This window comes from Aplidium turbinatum, chromosome 4 (genome assembly GCF_918807975.1).
Source record: "Aplidium turbinatum chromosome 4, kaAplTurb1.1, whole genome shotgun sequence".
NCBI lineage: Eukaryota > Metazoa > Chordata > Ascidiacea > Aplousobranchia > Polyclinidae > Aplidium > Aplidium turbinatum.
Window position 1 is genome coordinate 36,128,609 of NC_137475.1, and position 24,028 is coordinate 36,152,636.

At 38.5% G+C, this 24,028-nt stretch overlaps 3 protein-coding genes across 3 annotated transcripts in view; 2 read left to right on the forward strand and 1 right to left on the reverse strand.

Moving 5' to 3' along the window:
* The window catches only part of LOC145769623 (protein mono-ADP-ribosyltransferase PARP4-like), a 55,629-nt gene extending 37,899 nt beyond the window's left edge, over positions 1 to 17,730 (forward strand). Inside the window, exons 40-45 of the mRNA XM_082581292.1 lie at positions 3,604 to 3,726; positions 3,868 to 3,953; positions 4,034 to 4,151; positions 7,026 to 7,090; positions 7,637 to 7,727; positions 15,305 to 17,730. Of these exons, the coding sequence (XP_082437418.1) occupies positions 3,604 to 3,726; positions 3,868 to 3,953; positions 4,034 to 4,151; positions 7,026 to 7,090; positions 7,637 to 7,727; positions 15,305 to 15,426 (605 nt within the window). The 3' untranslated portion in view covers positions 15,427 to 17,730. The remainder of the gene's footprint in view (positions 1 to 3,603; positions 3,727 to 3,867; positions 3,954 to 4,033; positions 4,152 to 7,025; positions 7,091 to 7,636; positions 7,728 to 15,304) is intronic.
* On the reverse strand, positions 12,565 to 13,654 carry LOC145768267 (uncharacterized). Its single transcript, XM_082579747.1, has 2 exons — positions 12,808 to 13,654; positions 12,565 to 12,596 (listed from the first exon to the last, which is right to left on the reverse strand). Exons 1-2 carry the CDS (start codon positions 13,652 to 13,654, stop codon positions 12,565 to 12,567), a joined length of 879 nt encoding a protein of 292 aa, XP_082435873.1.
* On the forward strand, positions 15,459 to 20,711 carry LOC145769624 (dehydrogenase/reductase SDR family member 6-like). The gene is made up of 5 exons (XM_082581293.1): positions 15,459 to 18,024; positions 18,385 to 18,554; positions 18,863 to 19,041; positions 19,374 to 19,466; positions 19,942 to 20,711. Exons 1-5 carry the CDS (start codon positions 17,777 to 17,779, stop codon positions 19,996 to 19,998), a joined length of 747 nt encoding a protein of 248 aa, XP_082437419.1. The 5' UTR covers positions 15,459 to 17,776; the 3' UTR covers positions 19,999 to 20,711.
* Positions 20,712 to 24,028: the final 3,317 nt, after the last annotated feature.

Consider the following 24,028-nt stretch of genomic DNA (forward strand, 5'->3'; position numbering starts at 1 on the left):
CCACTTTGAGTAGCGAAATAATTTAAACTTTTTATAACTGTAATCATCGCGTCTGCTGTACAAGATGTTTACTGTATTGTACTTGAATTGCTATTGCATTGTTTTCTTATGTTGATAGCAGTTGAGCAGACATGTCATTAGTATAAAATAAGCACTTAAGCTGCAGTTGTTGTAGTGAACGAAATGAATTGAAAGCAATCATGACACTAGAAATTGTCAACAAAAACGAAATTAGGACGCAACTGCTCTTGATGTGCTGACTGCTTGGTTACCACAATATCACAGTTTATAAAATAACAAACACATAATGTGACATTCTAACAACGCAAACTTCCAGTAATGGGCGTTGAAGCCTTGATGCTGCTAAAATAGAATTTAAAAGTCTAATTTGATGCCCTTTCTTACATTCAACCTCGAATTGATTCATAGTGTTCTAAACTAGAGATGTATCGATATATCGGTATCGGTGATATCGGCCATTTTTTGAGTATCGGTATCGGCAAAATTTGGCCGATACTAAACATATAAAAAAGGCGTTTGCTGCGGATTTTCTGCAGAAGCAAATATATATATATATTTTTTATAGTAGTAACTAACGTCACATTGATGTAGAAAAATAACAACTTGTTCAAATTTTTGATACATCACACTCCCATGACTTCATACGCGCACCTTTTGGCATTGTTTGCTTACAGTGATTCTTTCACTCAAACAAAACGTTTTGTTTCAGCAGTTTTGCGTTGTTTGATTCTTAAGTTGTGAAGGAGACTCAATTTCTCCAATATTTATCATTTGTGTTTCTTTTTTACTCTTAGCAGAGGGTAAAACCAGGCCAAGACTACCCACGTAGCAATAATGTATAATTTTGCATCGTTTTTACGTTGCTAAACGTTTAAAAAACCCATGTAACTTGGTTGTTTTTAGTAAGCTGGTTCTATCAGTTTGTGATTTAATTTCCATCTTTCGCTGTAATAAACTCACCAAGCTTAAACAATGTCATGGCAGAGTAAATTCGCTCAAAATGAAAGCAATGGGACTATGAATCCTCACTAAACTAATCAATAAATGGTCTTGTTCCGCCCCGATAGCTCAATTGGTTAGCGCGTCACTTCTGGAACGAAGGAGCTTCAAGATCAAGCGGCGCTGGTTCGACTCTCGGGGTGTGCGCTTGAGCAACGCACGTTAAGGACTGCTCTCCATTCAGCGGCATCTAATGGATGGAATAGTTCCCCGGCAACAAGACTTCAACAATCGGAAACTTCACTCTGTCAATCTCGGTGACCGGGCCTGCGTCAGTGATTCAAAGCCTCTACAAGTATGCGAAACTGCCAGGATTAAGCTCTGCAAGAAGCTTTCCCAGTCCGAGGATAAAGATTCAATCAATCAATCAATCAAGATGACAACCTCATTGTGAAGAAAGGAGCGTCCTTCCCGGCTATCAGCACAAGGCTGAGCACTCACTAGTACAGCAAGCTGTTGCGATTCGCTAACCATAACGGTGTAGCTTCCACGCTAGCCATTTAGACCATCCAATCAACTACCGTATAGTTTCTCGGCAGTCGTTTTATAGCAAGAATTGACATCGACAAGAATTGAAATGGCTAGTGTGGGAAGCTACACCGTTGTGGTTAGCGAATCGCAACTGCTCGCTGTATTAGTGAGTGCTCAACCTTGTGCTGATAGCCGGGAAGAACGCTCCTTTCTTCACAATGAGATTATCATCTTAGGTGCAACAAGACCATTTTGATTAGATTAGTGAGGATTCGTAGTCCCATTGCTTTCATTTTGAGCCTACTTATTCTGTCATGACATTGTTTAAGCTTGGTGAGTTTATTACAACGAAAGGTGGAAATTAAATCACAAACTGATAGAACCAGCTTACTAAAAACAACCAAGTTACATGGGTTTTTTAAACGTTAGCAATGTAAAAACGATGCAAAATTATACATTTTTGCTACGTGGGTAGTCTTGGCCTGGCAAAAGCTTTTCAACCAAACGACAAGCGCCCTTAGGTTGCACATTACTTGTCGAATAGTTTTTGTACGACTACACAAATCACTTGGTTTACATTTTACATCTTATTATCAATTGTGATAACCTATTTGATGAGTTTGCGCAAACACTTCATTAATTTTTCAGAAACCCCAATTATGATGTAATGTTTCTTCCCTTATACCCCAGTCCTCAATTCCGGTGGCCCTTCATTACTAAAACCTACTATTATCACACAACAATGCGGTTGAGATTGGATTTTTGAATCTTCAATAAATTATGCCAATTAAAAGCTTTTTTTAATAGTTTTATGCAAATAAGGTAAAAGTTAGCATTTGATATAATTCCTTGCAAATACCAGAATTGCTTCTTTTTGTAACAACAAAGTATCGGCCAAAATATCGGTATCAGTATCGGTATCGGCCTAAAAAAGTGATATCGGGATCGGTATCGGCCAAAATATTGGTATCGGTACATCTCTATTTTAAACACAGAGCCCCACAAATCTCATTGAGTAAAATAAGTACATTTATTCTTGCATGTGCTAAGTTTTATACAAATTTGTACAATAAAGTTGCTACTGTCAGTAGTGAAATTAAAGTTGATGTTGATATACAGTATGTGCTTCCGAAATATGGGGTCCACGTCTTTTAGGCGCAGACAGTTAGACGCCGGTCAAATAGGCGCGCACACTGTGGCATCAGGATATTTAGGTGCGGAGCACTGTGGCGCTCGTTCATTTAGCCGCTATTCCCATTAAAGTCTGCAGATTGTATCAGCTCAGCTTTGGCAAAACCTAGTCGGGGTTTTGACGGAAAACATAGGTTACTCTTCACTCAAGCCTACCACCCGCTTGAATATAGGCTACAGTATATTTTTACTGATGTTTAATGTAGTTATTATTTGACTTTTAAAATTAAAAGTGAACTCAGTCATGTTCGGAAACTTGAATAATTTACTGATAAAGCTTTCGCCGACGCAAATCTGGACTAACAACAAATAAATGCCGAACACGCGCATTAAAAAAAACAATATATTTTTTTGTTCAATATAACATTTTGTGAGAAAAGCATTGTCGGATAAAGCAGCTTCAGCTTCACTCACTGAACACATGACTAACAACAAATAAATGCACGCGCATTAACAAAACAACATATTTTTCTGTTCAATATAACAGTTTGTGTGAAAAGCATTGCCCTACCTGCCAAGCTGATACGATTTGCAGACTTTACTAGAAATAGCACCTAATTAAACGGGCGCCACATTGCTCCGCACCTAAATATCCTGACGCCACAGTTGCGCGCGTATTTGACCGGCGCCTAACTGTCTGCGCCGAAAAGCCTTGCTCCCGAAATATGTGGGTCGCGGGGATTTAGAACTTGTTTTTAGGGTTTTATCAAAAAATATTTGCGGACCCTATTGTAGGCCACTGTAGTGAACAGCAACAGTTGGTGAGAGCGCTTGGGTATGATCCTGTTTTTCAACTGCTATCTACAAAGCGTATTAGTTTTCTGTCTGATTTAAAGGTATCACTTTGCTCTTTCATGTAAAATTGTCATCTTGCACTAAGTTGTGATCAATTCTTAACTCAACTTATATCCACGCTTTCAGAAGCCGGTCCGCTCAAGGCAACGTCGCGTATGCATAGTGCCGTGTTACCCGTCCCATTATCCGGCGAGTCAGGGACAGAAAGTGATGACGAAACAAAAGAGAGCGCGACGAAGCAACTCGAAGGTACCGGTGAAGGTTGCTTGAGTGCGATGACATCGCGAATCAATTTCATTTATTATTTCAATGCGTTGTTTTCCACCGTGTGCGTTAATGATTTCACCAGTCGCTTTTCGGTACGGCGGCTTTAAGGCGTTATTTTCGCAGGATTTTCATTCATCTTCGACCTTCTTGGAAACTACACTTGTGAACAATTCAATAAAGCTTTCTTGGAATACAATCCCACTGAGGAGGTAACCATCGCGTCATATGAAGTCATTTTGTCCGACCGCCAATTTTTTTTAAAACTTTTATTGCATGAATGCAATTGCAGGGCAAGGTCATGACATTTATGTCTTCCGAAAAAGCAGCATGGCAGGGATTGAAATACTTTTCACAAGTACTCGCCGCCTTTGAAGACATCATCAAGTTGTCAGGAGCATTATCGTTGGGTGAAGTATCACACCTTCTCTTTAGATTTCATGCAAAACTTGCATATGCAACTTTACAGCCTGTTCTGCAAACTCGTATCCATTAAAATGATGACGAGGTTACAACATTGCGGCACTTGGAAAATTGCCCGTGTGGGAATACTGCCCGCCAAAAACTTGCCCGTGGGGGAACATTGCCGTCGAGAAAATCGCTACCCGGAAAATTGCCCGTCTTTGAGTAAGAAATAGCTGCGAACCAGCTGTGAGTTTGTATTGAACCACTGTTCCTCTAATAATTTAAACTTAGCACCCAGCTGTGATAAAAGGCGTGATAAATTTTAATCTGCAAATGCCATTTTTTTCGAAAATCTTTTTCAAATTAAAAAATGTTTCTGGGGAATATAAATATCAACTCTCTGTGTCATAGGCTACCGACAGCGAGATAGCCCATGCGAGAAGAATTCAATTGGAAAGAGTGGATACACTTCCCATGCGATCAAAGTACCGAGACTTAGATGTCCGGCTTAAAAATCTTATTTCAAAATATGATAGTACCGTAATGATAAAATGTCATATTTAAGAAGTGTGGCCTATAGTATGCATATATTTTGAATTTTTAAAGTAACCCCCATTAGGCTTCACTGACATGCCTTTGTAAATCCCTGTAATTGATGTTGTTATTGTTAACTATGAAGTGAAAACTTGCTGATCTGCCATGCACAACGCACATGACACGAATTGTTATGTTGCCACCCTTCTTAATTGTTTTACACTTTGTATATTATCATGGAATCGTCCGGGTGTTTTGACTTTTGATGGATGTATTCTCACTATTTGCCTTCTGTGTGATCGCTTTGGTTAACACATGAGCAACAATAGTAATCATGTAAATTTCTGATATATCAATTAAACCTTCCCCATACTTGTCATTCCCGCATGAAAGTTGTTGCTACTTTCAATGTCTAAATGATAAATTTATGATGTGATGTGCCTTTATTACTGCGAATTACCTAATGTACATTTTCAAATTTGTTACAGATTAAACTAGGCTACTTCATGAATTTCGTCTAATACATGACAACGATCAGTGTCAAAACGTGAAAATTAAATCTCGTCGCACCAATCTGGTTGCAAGGGTGCTAAGTTGAGACTATTTGAGGAACAATGGTTCTATACAGACTCACAGCTGGATTTTTTCCGCAGCTATTTCTTACTCAAATACGGGCAGTTTTCTCGACGGCAATCTTCCCACACGGGCAAGTTTCTGGCGGGCAACTTTATTACGTCACCCGGCCTGGCCTTCTATTCTCAGCTGGCGTGCATGCTCTTCAATTAGTTTCAGAGCTTTAATCTCGTAGAATGTTTTTATCTCATTTACTCAGATGAAATTGACAAGCGCTCAAACAAGTCAGTGATTTTCTGTCCATCATTTCTATTGATTGATGGAGTTTAATGTATTTTTACATAAATTAAACGTTTTTGGTTTGTGTACGATGAATGCAGGGATGGAGGAATCATTTTCAAAGTAGGTGAGCCCAGAGGCGCAGCAGTCACAGTCAATCCAATCTCTGGGGGGCGAAGCCCCCCAGACCCCCCTTGGCATTCTTACATTCCAAATACTTCATGTCGTTTATACATTGAGTTTTCATGGTTGCCTTTCGTATCACCATGCAAAAAGTTTTCATTTTTGGGCCCAATTTGCCAAGAATTTATTGCTTTCAATGATCGTATCATTAGCTTTTTTAGGAAAAAATTTCAAGTGTAATACAGTAGCAGTCACCTATATAGTGACAATTGAAGGAACCTTGTTGTTGTTTGATACTAGCAGGCCTATTATATTTGTATATTGGTGGTGCAGCTGTTGTGTATGCACATAGTACTGCAGGCTGTTACTTCCGGATAACTTTGCTAACTGTTAATACCAGGAGTACCAGTAGGCTACTGGTATATACACATATTTAACAGTTAGCAAAGTTATCCGGGAGTAACAGTCTGCAGTACTATGTGCATACACAACAGCTGCACCACCAATATACAAATATAATAGGCCTACTAGTGTCAAACAACAACAAGGTTCCTTCAACTGTCACTGTATAGGTGACTGCTACTGTATTACACTTGAAAGTTTTCCTAAAAAAGTTAATAATACGATCATTGAAAACAATAAATTCTTGGCAAATTGAGGTGAGATCAACCTGGTCGATCAAGTTTTTGTGAATGTGTTCAACTGTTCATGCTATGGTTCAAGTGCTCTTGGGTTAATCTGCTGAAAAAGACCTTTTTTCAGTACCGGTAGCATTAAACATAGAGATCTTCAGGTAAAACTTTATCAATTTTGATAGATTTATGTAAAGGTTTTATCTATCTTAACAGCTTGAGTTCGTTTTCGAGAGAATTAACACCAATATCCCCATCTAGCCTGATTTAAGTGCCTTCTTTTTAGAGACAAAGTTGCTGCATCCTCTACCCTTGCTGCAGCTAAAATTACTTTCTCTATACCACAAAAAAATGCAGGTTATCTTGGTCAAATCTTTCGCTGCCTTTTCAAAAATATTTGGCTTTCAAAAGTGGGTGGGCCAGGCCCACCCAGAAAATAAAGTAGGTGGGCCCAGGCCCACGTGGTTCCTCCATCCCTGGATGAATGTCTCAGCAACAACTGTGATATGTGGTTTCAGCTGCTAGCCCATCATCTTCTTTATAACGTTAAATTTCATTTTTCATGATTTTCATGAGGGACTGGTGAAAATCGCATAGAATGGCATTAACTTTTTGTGTCGAGTAGTTTGCGTCGATTGCCTGGTAATTTTTTGAGAGTTTCCAACTCTTGTATGTCGGGCACGCTGACCGTGACACGGCCTACACTGAATCATAAACTTTACGTACATATATTTGCAGGTAAACAAGTGTATAAAGCTCTACTAAGTATGCTCGCCATTGCCTTTGCAATAGAGTTTTGTCAGGTAAAAAACGTTTTCAAACATTCTCTATTTTCTGCACCTTTAGTGATTGACCCAATTTTGCAGAACTTGTGCAGTTTTTTTGTTTTTTTAAACGTCAGTTAACGTTTTTATGTTGTCTTCGTCCGATTCTAGATGTATGTGTGACTTGGTATCATAAATTATATTGAATTTTTCAACTTTTTTTGGTCAATGTGCATATTGGGAGTTAGTTACAGCATAATTTGGAAAATTTGTTTTTTTACTTCTGTGGAGTAAAAGTACAGCAGTATACTATCCAGGGCTGTGGAGTTGGAGGGATTTTGGCGTGTCCGCAGTATACCGATGAGCCGGAGTCATATTTTTCGTCTGACTCCACAGCCCTGATATTAACTTTATTATCGTATTTTTAACTGAAAACTCTTCTGAATCGTTGTCTAGCGAAGGTTTAAGCAAACACTGATTTTGCACAGAAATTTAGAACCTTCCACAATATTTTTGAGACTAAGCAAGTGACTTTCAAGTTCATTGAATGCATTACTGCCCTCCAAATTATATTCTTGCTTGCAGAAGTATAACGATACCTCGCCAATGCATTGCGTGAATTGGTTGAAGATGATGGATGAACAGCACCCTGCGTTGTACTCACGCCTTGAATTCGGTAGGCTTGGTTGGCTGGTTTAGTTCTATCATAGGCTGTATGGGTTTCACGTTGAGCAGAATCTTTCCGGCATAGCGAAGGAGATTACTTGCGGTCGGGTTCACGTAAGGGTCATTCTTTTTCAGATCATCCGGGCCATGTAACCCACCATCTCAGATTTTAATGAAACTTTGCACAATTATAGAGAAAGTTGTACTGAGCAAAATGAAACCAATTTTACCGAAATTGGTTCAGTACATCTGAAGTTATGCGCATTTAAAAATGGTCTATTTTGGAATCACTCAAGCGTGAAAATTTACCCAAATTTTAATGTGGAGAGTTTGATGTTGTGTAAATCAGCAACATTTTAAGCTATGACCTTCAGATTTGGTGAAGATACACTTGAAAATGATTGTCAACCACTTGCAAAGTGTTGAAACTCTAGGTCACGCATGAATGATTTTGTCATTGTTTTAGTTGGGGTGCATTTTTGAAATCAATCAACCATGACATGTTTTTGCGATGTTGTGGCGAACAAAGCGATACATCAATATTATCAAGTAAGGTATCAAATGAAAGGTCTTGACCACCTCTTTCTGTTGGTAAAATAAAATATGTGTGTATTTGTGTCTATCTTGTTCAAATAAGCAAAAGATTAAGAGTTGTTGTTTTTCATATATTTTTATTGAAAATAACACTTAAAGTTCATCATTTGAACATACCCAAGTAATTGGCAAATAATCATGCATAGTGTGCGCTTATTATGCATGAAGTGATCTCCATTTTGTTGAAATGGTCCTGATAGATTGTTGTGAAAATTGATATTGTCCTCTAGTTGTTGCAAGATTAGGACTATCAATAACACACAGCACATGTTCGTTTGGAATCCAACATTTATCCTGGTGTTTAGGCCAAGTAAATGAATTTGAAGGCCCATGTGGTTGCATAAAATTGATCAAAATGTCTCTATTGTTTTTATCTGCCTGTAGAATGACAACAACATACCATTTTTCATCATAGGTAGCAGCAACATAGTCACCCTGTTTAGGCACTGGACTTGAATCAACAACCATGCTGGAATTGAGAGACAGAGGATGAAAACTACTGGTGTAGGAAAAATTTATGACATTGCTGATTCGTTTCATTGAAATTTTGTTTGACTATCTGGTCTGAAAAAATGAAATCCTCTTGTACCTTTGATTGTGGTAGCAGATTTGAAGCGATTTTCCAAACTTTTACGCGCTAATTCAATATCCCCTTTTTGAATTTTCAAACAGCGAATATTTGGCAGTTTTCCTTCACACTGCATAATCATATCATCTAATGATCCAGATTGATGTTAAAGAGGTCTTCGCAAACTTTCCATGGCAGTTGAACGTTTCACTGTACTCCCAATCCCATCACAGGGTGACTTGCCATGAGAAGTTGCAAAGAAGGACCATGATGGTCTGGTGCCGAAATCTTGAGTATGCATACACAATAGGGTGATTCAAAAAAATGTTTTTTTGGAAATTTTTATGGGCCACCCTCCTAAAAGCTTCCATTGTATACAAAAACACCTTGTGTAAAATATTTTTGAAAAATATTAATGTTTAGGGATGGCCCAAGGACCCTAAAATTTTGAAATTTTTGACGAAACACTGCAGATTTAAAATGGCCATATTTTGAGAACACTTGATGCAAACATATAAGTGTTGGGGTTCATTTTCATCAGCATGGTGAGCACTGTCATTTGGCGCACAGCAACAGTTCAAAACATGCTGTTTTAAAATATTCGATATTTTCAATTTAATCAAATTTCTTGATAATGTGGTTATTTTAGAATTCAACTCTACCAGTATGAGCACATGCTATTTTGCTTCAATGGTGCCGGTACAAGAATTATAATTTAATGACTGGAATGCTCATAGTACAACAGCACTTAGGAGCATGATGATAGGAACGGATGTCAATGTTCCTATCACTCTTGGTACAATCAACTTAAAATGAACTAAATGTTGTACAAAACGTCTGGAAATAAAACGTCAATGACTGCTATACTGCTAACCCGCTCCCTTTTTATTTGCATTTACTCTCTGCTGCCACCAGTTCACCACTGTGACATAAGCTCACATGTGGTCTGTTATCACTATCAGTCTTTTTTTACAGCAGGCACTTTAGGTAGCACAGTTAGTGACGGTTACTATAGTTTTGTAAAACATAGCACATTTAGAAATTACCGTACTATTCGCAAGCTGCAACTTATTTGGTATTTTCATAGATTATTGTGAAATCTTACTCACATAACTTACTTAGTGGTAGTGTGCCGGTATTGTACTTATCATACTGTAAAAATGGCAGTTGCAACTAGAAATCAGAAGAAACTCTACCTTTTGGATTCGTATGTTCTGGAAATTAGGTCTAAACTTCCTTCGAACAAACAAGCTTTGGGTCACTTCCTGTATCTTCACGGAGAAGAGAACCACACCATTCGAGAGGAAGCAACACTAACGATAGAAAAGATCTTTGTGTTTTGGATGAAGGCGAGTATTCCCATGAAGCAGAAAAAACATGCTATCACAAAGTTGGAGAAATTCCATTGCAGCTGGAAAAAATTGCTAAAGCACTCAAAGCGGAATTCAGTCACTCATGCAACACAGGAGAAAAACTTTACAGAATGCTTAGATGATCTGTTTGATGTTGCTCATGCCAATCCCTTAAGCATTATGACAAATGATCAAGATAAAAGTTTTCTCTTGGCCCAGCGGGAAAAAGGACGTCGTGGATGTATGGGTAGGCTTGATGCAACTTTACTACAAAAGCAAAAGAAGCGTCAAGCTTCTTTGGAGAGAAAAAGCAAGCGACGTCGACTGGCTGATAAAGCAGCTGAGCTGCAAGTGCTGCATCAATGGCAGTGGCTATTCTTCAAGATAGTAGCAGCTCACCAACTGATGAGTCGATCTCTGATGATGAATACAAACCTGGGCCATCTCATGCTTCTTCGCTGTCACAACAACCACAGAGAAACGAAATTGTAACACCTACTTTATCAGCAAGCCTTGACTGTGCCAATGTTTCAGATAGAGCTGCTATGTACATAGTCAGTGAAGCTGCGAAAAGCCTTGGGCACAACATTCAAGAATTTACCTTAAGTTCATCAAGCATAAGGCGCAGCAGGCGTAGCCATCGGGAGCAGTTTGCAACAGAAATCTTGAACAACTTTTCTCCTAATGCACCTTTAACTGTTCATTGGGATGGAAAACTTCTTCCAGATTTAACAGAAAACAAGAATGTTGATCGCCTTCCCATACTAGTGTCTTTTCAAGGAAAAACGCAGCTCCTGTCAGTGCCAAAGCTTCCATCCGGTACAGGCGAGGCTCAAGCTCGAGCAGTTTTTCAAGCGCTTAAAGAATGGAGCATCGAAGAAAATGTTGAGGCACTGTGTTTTGATACCACAAGCTCAAACACTGGTCGAATAAATGGAGCCTGTGTCGTTATTGAACAGTTACTGGGTCGAGATCTGTTATATTTGGCATGTCGCCACCACATACTTGAATTGATTGCAGCTGCTGCTTTTAAAAAAGTAATGCCATCATCATCTGCACCAGATATCCAGCTTTTCAAACGTTTTAAGGAGTCCTGGGAGTATATTGATCAAGACAAGTTTGAAGATGCCTCCACAGATGAGGTAGCAGCAAGTGGTATCGAGGACGTTAGGGAAGGACTGGTCGAGTTCATTAACACATTGTTGACCACGAAAACACAACCCCGTGATGATTATCGGGAAGTTATGGAATTGGCGTTGCTGTTTCTTGGAGCTCCACCATCTAATAAAATCCGATTTCGACCCCCCGGGGCTAACCATCATGCACGTTGGATGGCTGAGGTCATCTACACATTCAAAGTGTGGATGTTCCGCAGTCAGTTTCATCTGAGTCTCCGTGAGCAGAAAGGACTTCGAGATTTGTGTATTTTCTATTCGTGTGTTTATGTTAAAGCATGGATTAATGCTCCACTTGCTGTGAAAGCTCCTAACAATGATTTGTGTTTGCTGAAACGTTTAAAGGAGTATGCAGCTATCAACAATGCAATATCTGGGGTGACAACTGAGAAGATGGCACGCCATTTATGGTACCTGTCCGAAGAGTTGGTAGGTCTTTCACTCTTTGATGATGATGTCATGCCAAACATTAAAGACCAGATGGCAAAAGCAATATTGCAGACTGAGGAAAAAGAGGTTCCACCAAAGAAAGTTAATGTGTCGTTGGAAAACATTTTGGATATGACATTGCCAACATTTGCTAGTTCCAACACGAGGTTGCTGTTTCAAAAACTGAAGATTTCAGATTCCTTTCTTCGCCTTCCAGCAACTCAGTGGGAAGAAAACGAAGATTTCCAGATTGCCAGAGCATTCTGCAGGTCATTAGCTGTAAGAAATGACCATGCAGAAAGAAGCGTTGCCCTTGTGCAAACCTTTTCTGGGCGCTTAACAAAAGAGGAGGACCAACTACAGTATCTTTTGCAAGTTGTTTCTCAGCACCGCAAGAACTTTCCTCGGCCGCTCAAGAACACCTTAATTGGGCAACAATGAGTAGTTGGTCGCCATGACACCCGTGTTTTAAACAAATAATACCCACCTGGACAATGGACATGAAGGGGAGACCCAAAATAACCTTGTGTGGATTGTGGAATTAGCTGATTCACTTCAGACATAACTACAGTATTCATCTTTCAAAATATAACCTCACTGTGAAAGATTATATTACTACAAAATTCATACCGAAAATAAATAAAATACAAATTTTGAATTGTTTGACTTTATCAAACAACAGTGCTCACCATGCTGATGAAAATGAACCCCAACACTGATATGTTTGCTTCAAGGGTTTTCAACATACGGCGGTTTTAAATCTGCAATATTTCGTCAAAACGTCAACTTTTCGGAGTCCTTGGGCTACCCCTAAACATTAATATTTTTCAAAAATATTTTACACGAGGTGTTTTTGTATAAAATGGAAGCTTTTGGGAGGGTGGCCCGTAAAAATTTCCAAAAAAACATTTTTTTGAATCACTCTAATACACAAGTTATAAAAAATTTTGCAATTTTTATACTGTGCAGCACAGCCATCAGAGAAATATTCCAATGTCTGTAGGTTAGGAATCTTGCTGTTCAAAACTTTGATGATTTCTGACTGAATAACGTAGACAAATGCAACATCATGTTGCATGTCATCAGATAAAAAACAGAAATTGATGTGTTGAAGTTTGTCATCTTGATTCTTGAAATAGCATACTGCTGGGTGCACTGAACAAGAATTGTGGGACCAATGATATCCTTGAACCTCATCTTGAAATCGGAATGTGTAATTTTCACTGAAATCCAGAAGAATTAAAACTGATGACAGATCAAGATTTTCTTTTCGGTTTCGAAGATAGTTGGACTGCTGTTTGGCAATGTATGAATGAGATATCAAATTGATTAATCTTTCAACTAAAACTTCAATAAAATCTGCAACAGTCATCTGTCTTGTGATTAATTCAGTGCGGTCAACTGCCGTCCATTCCTTGAATGTTATTGTTTCATCCACATCCACAAATTTGTCATTTAAGAAAGCTTCTAAAACTTCTTGTTTAGGGAAATGTTGACATCTCATTAGCATACAATCTCTATTTTTCGTGTCACAGACCAACAGCTTGATGAGATCCTGGTATCTTTCTTCAATTTGTGCTGCATCTATTAGCAATATAACATTTTGGTGGATTGTGCAAACGCAGACAGAATGAGTTCCAGAACACCCAGCAGTAACACACCATTTAGGTCTTAAGGTGGAAAATTTAGAACAACTGATTTTGTCTTCAGGATGTTTGTCTCGAAACGCCACATGTAATTCTTTTAATGTGCAAAGGATTAACCGTTTTTGCTCATATACATTTTTTCTGATGCTCATCCGATCACTGATGCCCGGCATAATGCAAGTATACTCGTTGTTACAGTAAAAATTGATTGTTCTTTGCTGAAGATCTTGATGCAGAGTTTTTCCTTGTCTTGGTGAGTTGATGGTGGCATGGTCAAAATTCCATCTTGCTGCAACAAGCTTCTTGCTGTTCTAACCATATACTCGGAAACATCAAAATAATCTGCCACTTTCTGACGACTCCAAGATAGAGGAACCATTGTCAACATTAGGATTTTTTGTGCTCTTGTTGTTTCTGATTTGTTGATCTTTGATTTCAGCAATTCCATGAGCCTATTGAAAGAAGTTGCATCATCTGGCATACCAGTTGCATTGGTGTTACAAGAAGAAGCAGTATCAGCCATATCTTCTTCTGGAACCTTTAACATTTCTTGAAAGTTAACGCGGCAAGCGGCGCGGCTTTGTGATTTCAACCTTCTACGCGGCGCGGCAAAAAAAGTCGAAAGCGGCCGTGTACGCTGCGCGGCTTGCATCACGAATAGCCACTACTGTAATTGCAGCTACTGTTATTATATTAAATGACCAATTAGGCTGATTCATTGAACAAGCATTGCATTTCAAGAGTGTATTTTCAGCAAAAATATATGAAAAGCAATAACTCTTAATCTTTTGCTTATTTGAACAAGATAGACACAAATACACACATATTTTATTTTACCAACAGAAAGAGGAGGTCAAGATCTTTCATTTGATACTTTACTTGATAATATTGATGTATCGCTTTGTTCGGCACAACATTACAAAAACACGTCATGGTTGATTGATTTCAAAAATGCACCCCAACTAAAACAACGACAAAATCATTCATGCGTGACCTAGACTTTCGAAACTTCTCAAGAGGTTGACAACCATCTTCAAGTGTATCTTCACCAAATCTGAAGGTCATGGCTTAAAATGTTGCTGATTTACACAACGTCAAACTTTCCACATAAAAATTTGGGCAAATTTTCACGCTTGAGTGATTCCAAAATTGCCAATTTTTAAATGCACATAATTTCGGATGTACTGAACCGATTTCGGTAAAATTGGTTTTATTTTGCTCAGTACAACTTTCTCTACAATTGTGCAAAGTTTCATTAAAATCTGAGATGGTGGGTTACATTTTCACTTTTTTCTGGATGATTTGAAAAAGAATGACCCGTAAATAGTAGTTCACTTTCCCTATCAATTCCTGATACACTCGGCTGCATAGAACAATTCCTTTTACTTTTTTAACAATTTTGATATGAGCATTGAGCACACTCAATTGAAGGAATACTTGATATGATCATCATCAGCCATTTGTTCCTTTAGTAGATGACACCTGGCATTTGTCCCCGCTAGCGGGGCCTTCCAGTTTTTGTAGCCCGTACGTCATGCTTCCCGGTTGTTAGGGTTAACTTTATCCGGATTTCTTACATTGATGTCTTCTTTCACCACAACTTGATAGGGTTGGTTTTGCATCGATTCTTCAATTTCTATTGTGTGTATTTTCATGGAAAGACAATTCGACTGCAAGATCAAAGCAGTTTCTCGAATTATTTTTCAATGAGAATGCGCTATATATTTTTGTTGTGTGCTGAGTAACTACGAGACTTCCGATTTTAGTCTTACAAACGAACCAGAATCTCCAAATTCTGCATTAAATTGCATTTACTTCTTCAGGGTCTTCGTGGAGCAATGCTGCCATTAAGATTGTGGACAAGCTGATCGCTTTCATCAAAGACAAGCCCATATCAATCCGTGGTCTTAAGAAAGAGATTGAAATGGAAATTGACTCGGATTGATCTATCTTCTAGCAGGTTCTTCTCTTTACATTCGTACCACTGAGGCTTTCAATCACTGAGCAAAACTTAAATCGGAGAAATACAACTGAGCATGGTAGATTGGTTTTCTAACCTGCCGTTGTCGTGATTTCATTTTTATCTTGCTCCAAGTTCAGGAAGTCATTCGCCCATCTTGTCAATCAACCTCTGTCTTTTTGAGTAGAAGTGCTTTTTTCAACGAGATTTTTAACTTGCCAGAATGGTTTACTGTACATAATTCCCACATCAACACGACATTAAAGCTGACAGCTGTAGACGTCTGTGTTGAATTCTCCATCGTAACTGCTTGCTTGTTGCTTTGACGTGTCGTCAAAGCAGATCAAATCACAAGGAAGAAAATCAGACGTTTGTCATTGACTACTTAATTAGCTCACTCAGATTATTTGCTCGCCTCATATCTAATCTGTAATCACCAACGTTGCATAATCAAACATGTATTGATTTTTATCTAACCTAACTAGTAATTAACCAGAAGGTGTGCTTCTCTCTATGTCATTGCTGTTGCTTTAAACTTAACGTTTCGTGATACGTTTCGCCGTCTTTGCTTTTCATAATAATGTTAGTTGTGAGTTGAAAGTGCAAGGTCGACGTGTTTGGTCGACTACTGTAGATACGAAATACTTACTGTATGAACGTTGTAACACTGTTTTTAAACAAGAAATTAACCTTGTGTCGTAACGTATAATTTTTGATAGATTTCAGCTTTTTATAAAATGTAAAAGTTTCTGTGAAAACTGGTAAACCAAAGTATTTGTAACCTTTGTATAGTTCTTTAACATCTTTTGTGAGGTGTGTAGAGTTTGCTTTTAGAATGTATTGTATGTGCTCTTTCATCAGTATACGGTTTGTTTTAATTTCTGACCATCGCAACAAAACAATATATGTTAAACATAGCAGACGTTTAGAGAAAGGTAGAAGCGACAAAACGCGAACGTCATAACTTGCTTGATACCGACACAGGATAACCAGTTGAAAGTCTGGCACAGTCGCAACACCTAAACAATGTGACTGTTGACTTTTCTGAAGGTTTTTGTTGACATGTAACTATGCTAAAAAATTGAAATACAGTTTTTGGTTTTCGAATCGTGCACCGGTGTAGTGCAATTTACTGATATGTTGTAATTATGTCATAAATATGTTGTAATTCATACGCAGTGTATATGTCTAATAGTGTGTATGCAGGTATTATATATGTATAGAATGTACGCAAAGCGCACTTCTTACAATGATTATAAAGTTCAATTAAAACTGTATATTGTTCATTACACGATGCAATGCGTAATTGCATACACTAAGTGTACATATGCTGCCTTCCACGCTTGTCTTCATTATATATACTCTCGACGTTATAAACCAATCAATGTCACCGCTTCGTCAATGTGCTTGCAAAAGATGGCAATGTCGCAGGAAAATGTTTTGTAAGATTAATTTGCCGTATCTTATATGCTTGTGGGACTGTAAACTCTTTTTCTGCAGCGTAAGGAAACCATGATTTTATTAAACAAGAAAACTCAGAAAATCGTTTCGATATTTTACTCTTTTTTAATAATTGTTCTGAAGCATTGCGATCAGGTTAAACTCAAAGTTTGCCTGATCATTGCGTTTGTTAATTCAAACCGTGCATGTTAATTATTAACTTTTTGTCTGCGGTACTTGCTAACCTCGCTAGAGTGTGACAAGACTGCATTGCAATCAAGAACTTATCAACTTCAGGTGAATTAAGTTGTAACCAGAAGCAAGACTTAAGCTAAAGTCAGAGAAGTTTGTTACTGTGACATAAGGCATTGTTTTTTTTTAATTCTTTGTTTGCATTATAAATGTAGCGATAGAAACAGTATTTAATTGAGTGACATCGGCATGCGATGACGATCAGAAGTGCTGGTAGCGATCCAGACAGCAAATCAACCGTTTTCTTATTGATTCAGCATCCGCAGACGTTGAATCAATGTAAAAAACGGTTGATTTGCTGTCTGAGAGCTGTGTAAATGTAATGTGTCTTTTGGTGCGGTTAAATGTTATTTTGAGTCTATGACCTTGATTTTTTTAGAAAGAAGAGGATCGGGAATTTCTTAAAGCTGAATTTGCAAGTTAAGAAGCTTTTTACGTAGAATTGACGTTGTTTTGTGTCGTGGTAGATTCAAATTTCTGTTCACTTTCATAATACTAATTACATCTGGTCATCTTAATTCACAAGATTGTACAATCGTACATACTTGTATAAGGTTTACACCGCTTGTAACCACTCGATGTTGTTTTGTCGCTTAGGTTGTTGTTTAAACGTTAGTGTATAGCAAATAGTACGTAACTAACAATGGGGAGACTGGACGGAAAAGTCGTTGTGCTCTCTGCTGCTGCGCAAGGCATCGGTCGAGCCTCCGCGCTTGCATTTGCCAAGGAGGGCGCCCGAGTTTACGCGACGGACATCAACCTGGAAAAGCTGAAGGAAATCGAATCGGCCGACAGCATCAGCGTGCACAAGGTAGACGTCACTAACCGGCAGGCAGTGAACGAATTTGCCGCCACCATTCCACGTGTCGACGTATTGTTTAATGTGGCGGGGTAAGTTTACTTTTAGTCGATAAGCGCCGTTGTGAAAATTAATGCAGCGATTTCATTTCAGATTGTTGTATTTCCGAACACTGCAAAAGCAGCGCGTGCTCACTTTTAGCTGTTGAAGCCTAAGTCTTGTTTTTTCAAATGTTTTTCTAAGATCTTACTTTTCAACATTAGGCATCTGATGAATGTAGTATTTACGCACTGAACATAATCCCTCCTTTTCGCATTCATTTAACTTCTACCACCTCTACAACCAGACATTGAATCAATGCAAAAAAAAGGACAAATTTTGCTTGCTGGCTTTACCAAATGCGAACAATATAGCCTATATCAAAATATCTCTTTATTTTGTTCCGTTTACAGGTTCGTACACCATGGCACTGTACTTGACTGCGAAGACAAGGATTGGGATTTCACGATGAATCTTAATGTTAAAAGTATGTACTTGATGATCCAGGCCTTCTTGCCGAAGATGATTGAGACTGGACAAGGAAGTATCATCAACATGTCGTCAGTGGCTGCTACAAGAATAGGTGAGCATTCAATTGGTCTTCATTGTTTTCAAATCGTCAATTAACAATACTGGAAGAAAGCCATTCAATGTTGGGAATGCTTCTAGCATGCATGGGCACTTTTTCACTTCATGTAAGAGCTTGTGAAATCCATCGAAAAGTTCCGTTCACCACTGCTTACATTCGTAATTACAACGTCTTTTTATATTGTATTTATGTAATTTCTTTGTGTCTTCATCTTGCATATCATGAATGGTCGTTGAGAGAATAAGGTTCATTATGAAAGCTTTTTTTAACATATTTTGCTTGTTTAATGAACGATATCACAGGTGTCGTTTTGAGATGCGTCTATCAAACCTCCAAGGCAGCCGTGGTCGGTTTGACCAAGTCAATCGCCGCTGACTTCTCCAAGAACGGAATCAGATGCAATTGCATTCAGCCTGGAACTATAGATACACCTTCATTAAACGACAGAATAAATCAAAACGCTAAAATGGATCCAAGCGAGGTAACTGCTAAAGTAAATATAACGCTGATGGCGTAGCCCATCCATCTTATGTGGCTCTTAGACATAACAACCCACAATTTCTTTTTTTTAATGTATAAAAGCGTAAATCATATATTGTATGATTTGTATCTACTCAACTTTCATAGTACTTGTGGTTTCTGTGCAACTCTCCTCACACGCAAGCTTTGAACGTATTCTCTCCTTGCTTGCCGGTTAGTGTCTCCAGTTACCATCAGCAGTCGATGCATTGCTTTCCATTCAAGTGTTGGAGAAATTTCAAAATGGCGATTGTCATCCAGTTGTTTTTGTCATAAAATGCCTTGTGTTATTAGGCAAAGAAGATGTTCCAAGCTCGTACTCCAGCAGGGAGGTTTGGAACTCCGGAGGAAGTTGCAATGTTGGCTGTTTATCTCGCGAGTGATGAAGTGAGCTTTCTTGTGTCGAAATCAAACAAATAATAATACGTGATATAAATTTCACATTTAGGAAAAAAGCACAGTGTTGCAAGTGACCCTCTAAATGCCAGCTAACTGTAACCTCGAACCCGGCTTATAATTTCTTTTCAATACACTGAAAGACATAGCTGCTGCGGTTAACTATAGTTTTGCTTTACGTTGAAAAACTTATCGCTCATATTTACACGTTTCGTTGTTTGATAAAATGATGCAGAAAAACGTTAATTTTAAATGAAGTTCTAGTAGGCAGGCAGCGTTGTCACTGTCCAAGTCAGGACTCGCTGCAAATGGAAGAATAACCCAACCCCGCAATGCACCTTGCTTTAACAACATTATCACTACGCAACAAACTCATCTTCTGCCGATGCTTGAGCTTGACATCTACTTTTGTTGAAGTAGCCTACTTTGTAAAACTAAAAGTACAATCTTTTTTTGTCTTTTGTAGTCTCGATTTGTGACTGGTGGAGAACACGTCATAGACGGAGGCTGGTCGCTTGTGTGAGCCACGAATCGAAGCTATTTTTTGGACGTGACAATGAACTACAATACTTCGAGCGTCATTGAACCAATTACTTCATTCCATTCGGTTGATACTTGCTTTCAAACGGTTGATTTGCTGTCTGGGTTGGTCCATTTCTGCTTATTTTCTAGTCGAATCATGCTTATTGCTTGTATGCCATACGGTGTAATGTGCCATGTTTAGATTCAATCATCCATCTCTGTTATAAAAATGTGTCGTTAAATTCGTTTCTACAATACCGCTTTCACCGATCGTTGATGCATTCAATTTATTACGAAAACGCTTTTTATGTGACGAAGATCTAAAAGGACAATATCGTCATCATGAGTTGATTGCCAGGGATTGGTTAATTGCTACCTCTCAGTGCTGTTACTAGGCCTACATCGTTGTCTTTCGGCTTCGTAACAATCTTCTGCATGGAAGTTGGTAATGTTATTGCTGCTGCTTGCAAATGCTTTATCTGCTCCAAGCTTCGACTGTGCGCTTTCGTTCACCTTGGTGCCATTGAATTATCTGGTAATTCTATTTCTTAATTGTCTGTTTAAAGCACCATTCTACCAAAGCTATGTTTTTGATATCATGTGTAATTGCGTATCATGAGCGCAAGTACTGCTGATGTGAACATGATGCTAAATGTTTCGTTTTTACAAGCGATTATGTGATCTCTATGCAAATATATACTGGATTCTCCATTCCTCCTGCTTCATCAATAACACCATGTAACAAAATTTCGCAAAGTTTTCAGTTGCAGAAAATTTTTCATGTATTGTGTTCTGTTACTTCAAACTAATCACTAAAATAGCAAAAAAAAATCTGAAGTGTCCTTACTTTTGATAAAATGTCACTTTTTCTGATTTTTCTGTATCAACCAGCATAGTTTTCTATTAAATGTGTAAGTATGCAAACACAAAGAAATAGCCTATAAGCCATTATGCATCATGCAAAGATGAAAACACTTCAAAAGTGATCACATTTGTGTGACTTGCGTCTGTACACCGAGAAATCTTCTCGTATTACGGACCATACACCCCCCCCCCCTTTCTTCTTTTCCGCTTCCACCAATCACCCATACAAGGATCAACGCAATTAAAGATGGGAATGCAGAAAATGCATTTTTATGGACATAAAACACACCATTTTTCATATTCTTTAATCACATTGTTTTCAAAAGTTGATAATAATTATTGCTTCGTTGAGCCTATTACCAAAATTCTGAATTTATGTATGTATTAGGTATGTTGAATTCGTCATGAGAGACTTTTTCTATATCTTGAGACACTACCGTGTCTTATCCAGCTTTTTTGCTCGAGGGTTTGAGAATCGGCAACTCAGCTGCTGACTGCTATGCGAACAGGCCCGGATTTAGAGGGGGCAGGTGCCCCGGGCCCCCCGACTTCTGAAGGGCCCCCCTACGTGGAAAAAATGTGATTTTGTGTTAATTTTTTTTCTTTCAGCCTTTGACGTTTCTGCAAAATGCTGTGCAGTGCTGGATTAATGCTACTGTAGACGTAAAGGTAGTTTTTCGCGCCGTAGACGCGAAAAATTTTTTTGCACGGGGGCCCCCCGATCTAAAAGTGCCCCGGGCCCCCCATCAGCTAAATCCGGCCCTGTATGCGAAACAGGTGCAATAGAACATAATATGAAAGAATATGCAATGTCATGTCGGTTTTTTGTTTTTCTAAACCGTGAACTGTCAACCATATAGAAACAACGGTCTTCTGTATGGTTTCAGGGTTCACTCTGATATGGTTAGTGATAATACATATATTGATTTCCATTAAGTGATAATGGTTAGTGATATAGATGGACCACAGACATAGCAAAAAGTTTCAAAAACAATCAGTAGAAAGTTTGCATTCACGTGATGATCCGATTCCCAACTTATCTGCAATTTAGGCTGGAGCTTTTTACAGAACACAGTAAGAAACAATGAATGATTGAAACATTTTAAGTTCTATATTTTGTGATTACAATGTTAGTAAATAAAAACAATTTGAAATTTCTGTACTTGCTCTATTCCGAGACTATGACCAAACAAAGATCATTGTTATGATACAAGCTACAGTTATGAAGCTAAAATGATAGCCACTATGACGTCACACTTTACCGACCTTATAAGGAATTTAGAATAAGAGCTTGAGAAACATGGTACCAAAAGTTCAAAAACCTTTAAATATTTTTTAAACGACACTTGTGGAAAAAAATTGCTAGAAGCATGTTTTAATCAGCAATATCTTTCAAAAAATACTAAAAACTTGACACAACTACCCAGTCAGCAAAGGTTCGTGGGGCCCACTTGAGCTGCATATGGGTTACTCACATTGTATTGCGTGGGCCCCAGTACCTATGTGTCCACGGTTTGCAGAAATGTCCCAAGTGGGCAGCCCACCTACGTCTAATGGGTGGGCAGCCTACCATGAAACCATTATTAAAATGTAAACCGCCGTCGCATTGTATCGTTGTATATATTCAATTTTTATGATTATTGCACTTTAATATAGCATTATGGACCGGTGCGAACGTATATTTTATAATTTTTCATCATGGTGGGTAGCCCACTTCATGCCCACAGAAAGCCCAGAAACTTTATTTCAAGAAATGAAAATAAATTCCCAGATACATTTTCATGATATGATAACATTATTAAGATAAATTCAATAAAAGATGTCGGGAATCGGTTGTAAAGAAAAAAATATGAAGTAGGCCGCGCACTTGGGGCCTAATCGGAAACATCAGATAAACTCACCTTAAGCCCACGAATGCCCATGGAAATCCCACGTGGGCCCCACGAACCCTTGCTGACTGGGTAATTTTTTGTTAGGCTGCATGGTGTAATTTTTGCATTAGTGGCTTGGTTTTGAATCTTTATTCTCGGACTGACAAAGCCGTCATAGGTTATTCCTGGTAGTTTCGCATACTTGTAGAGACTTTTGACGGTTACCGAGATTGACAGAGTGAAATTTCCGATTGTTGGAGTCTTGTTGCCGGGGAGTTATTCCATCCATTGGGTGCCGCTGAATGGAGAGCAGTCCTGAAATGCGTTGCAACATCCCGAGAGTCGAACCACCGCCGCTTGATCTTGAAGCTACTTTGTTCACGAAGTCATGCGCTAACTAACTGAGCTATCGGGGCGGACGACCTTCCACTAGTTGCATGAAGGGCTGTTCTCTTCGGCGTCATTTACTTATTTTATGCCCGTGAGACATTGACGATAAAGTTCATAACTACGAACATACAAATGAGGGTTTTGATGCAAAATGTTGACTTCACCGACGTATGGTCTCATGGGTGGAAGGACTGCAGTTTTGAAGTTTGCACGTCAATCCTCAAAGTAAAAAACAAAGATCAAGTTTCTAGGCTTAGGCTATACAATATACATTTTTCTTGAGAATTTAGATGGAGAGATGCAAAGCTTGTTTAGAGCTATGCGTCGTGGAGAAAAATATTATTCTGAATCACCGGCCTAACGTGGTTTAGGCTACAAGATATTATGTTTTTGCCTAAGCTATGTTAGACTTGTAAAGTCAGTTTAGAAACAGTGTAATGTTTCGGATTAAAATGAATGCAATGTTTCGTTGGCAAGGAGAGTAAATACAGTATTTAAACTGATGCTGTGCGGTAAGTCTCTGACCCAGATCATTTAATTAAAATTCGTTCCTTCAAAGTGTTCTTTTGATCACGTTAAAATTGATTGAATCTTTATCCCAAGATCGAGAAAGCTTCTTTGAGAGCTTCATCTTGGCAGTTTCGCATACTTTCAGAAGCTTTGGACTACTGACGTAGGCCCGGGCGCGAATTTTTTTTCCCACGAGATTTTTGTCTCATTTACATATTTTGGTAAAAGTTTGTAGGCTATTAAAACCGTGTGAATGCAACATTTTTTCGTTGACACAATTGGTTCAGTGGTTTCATCCTCTGCCTAGTGAGAATGAGGGTTCGACGCCCGTCGAAGTCCAACTTCTTTTTTCTATAAATTAATTTTTGCGGTGCACAAGAGCTTTTCAAAAAAAGT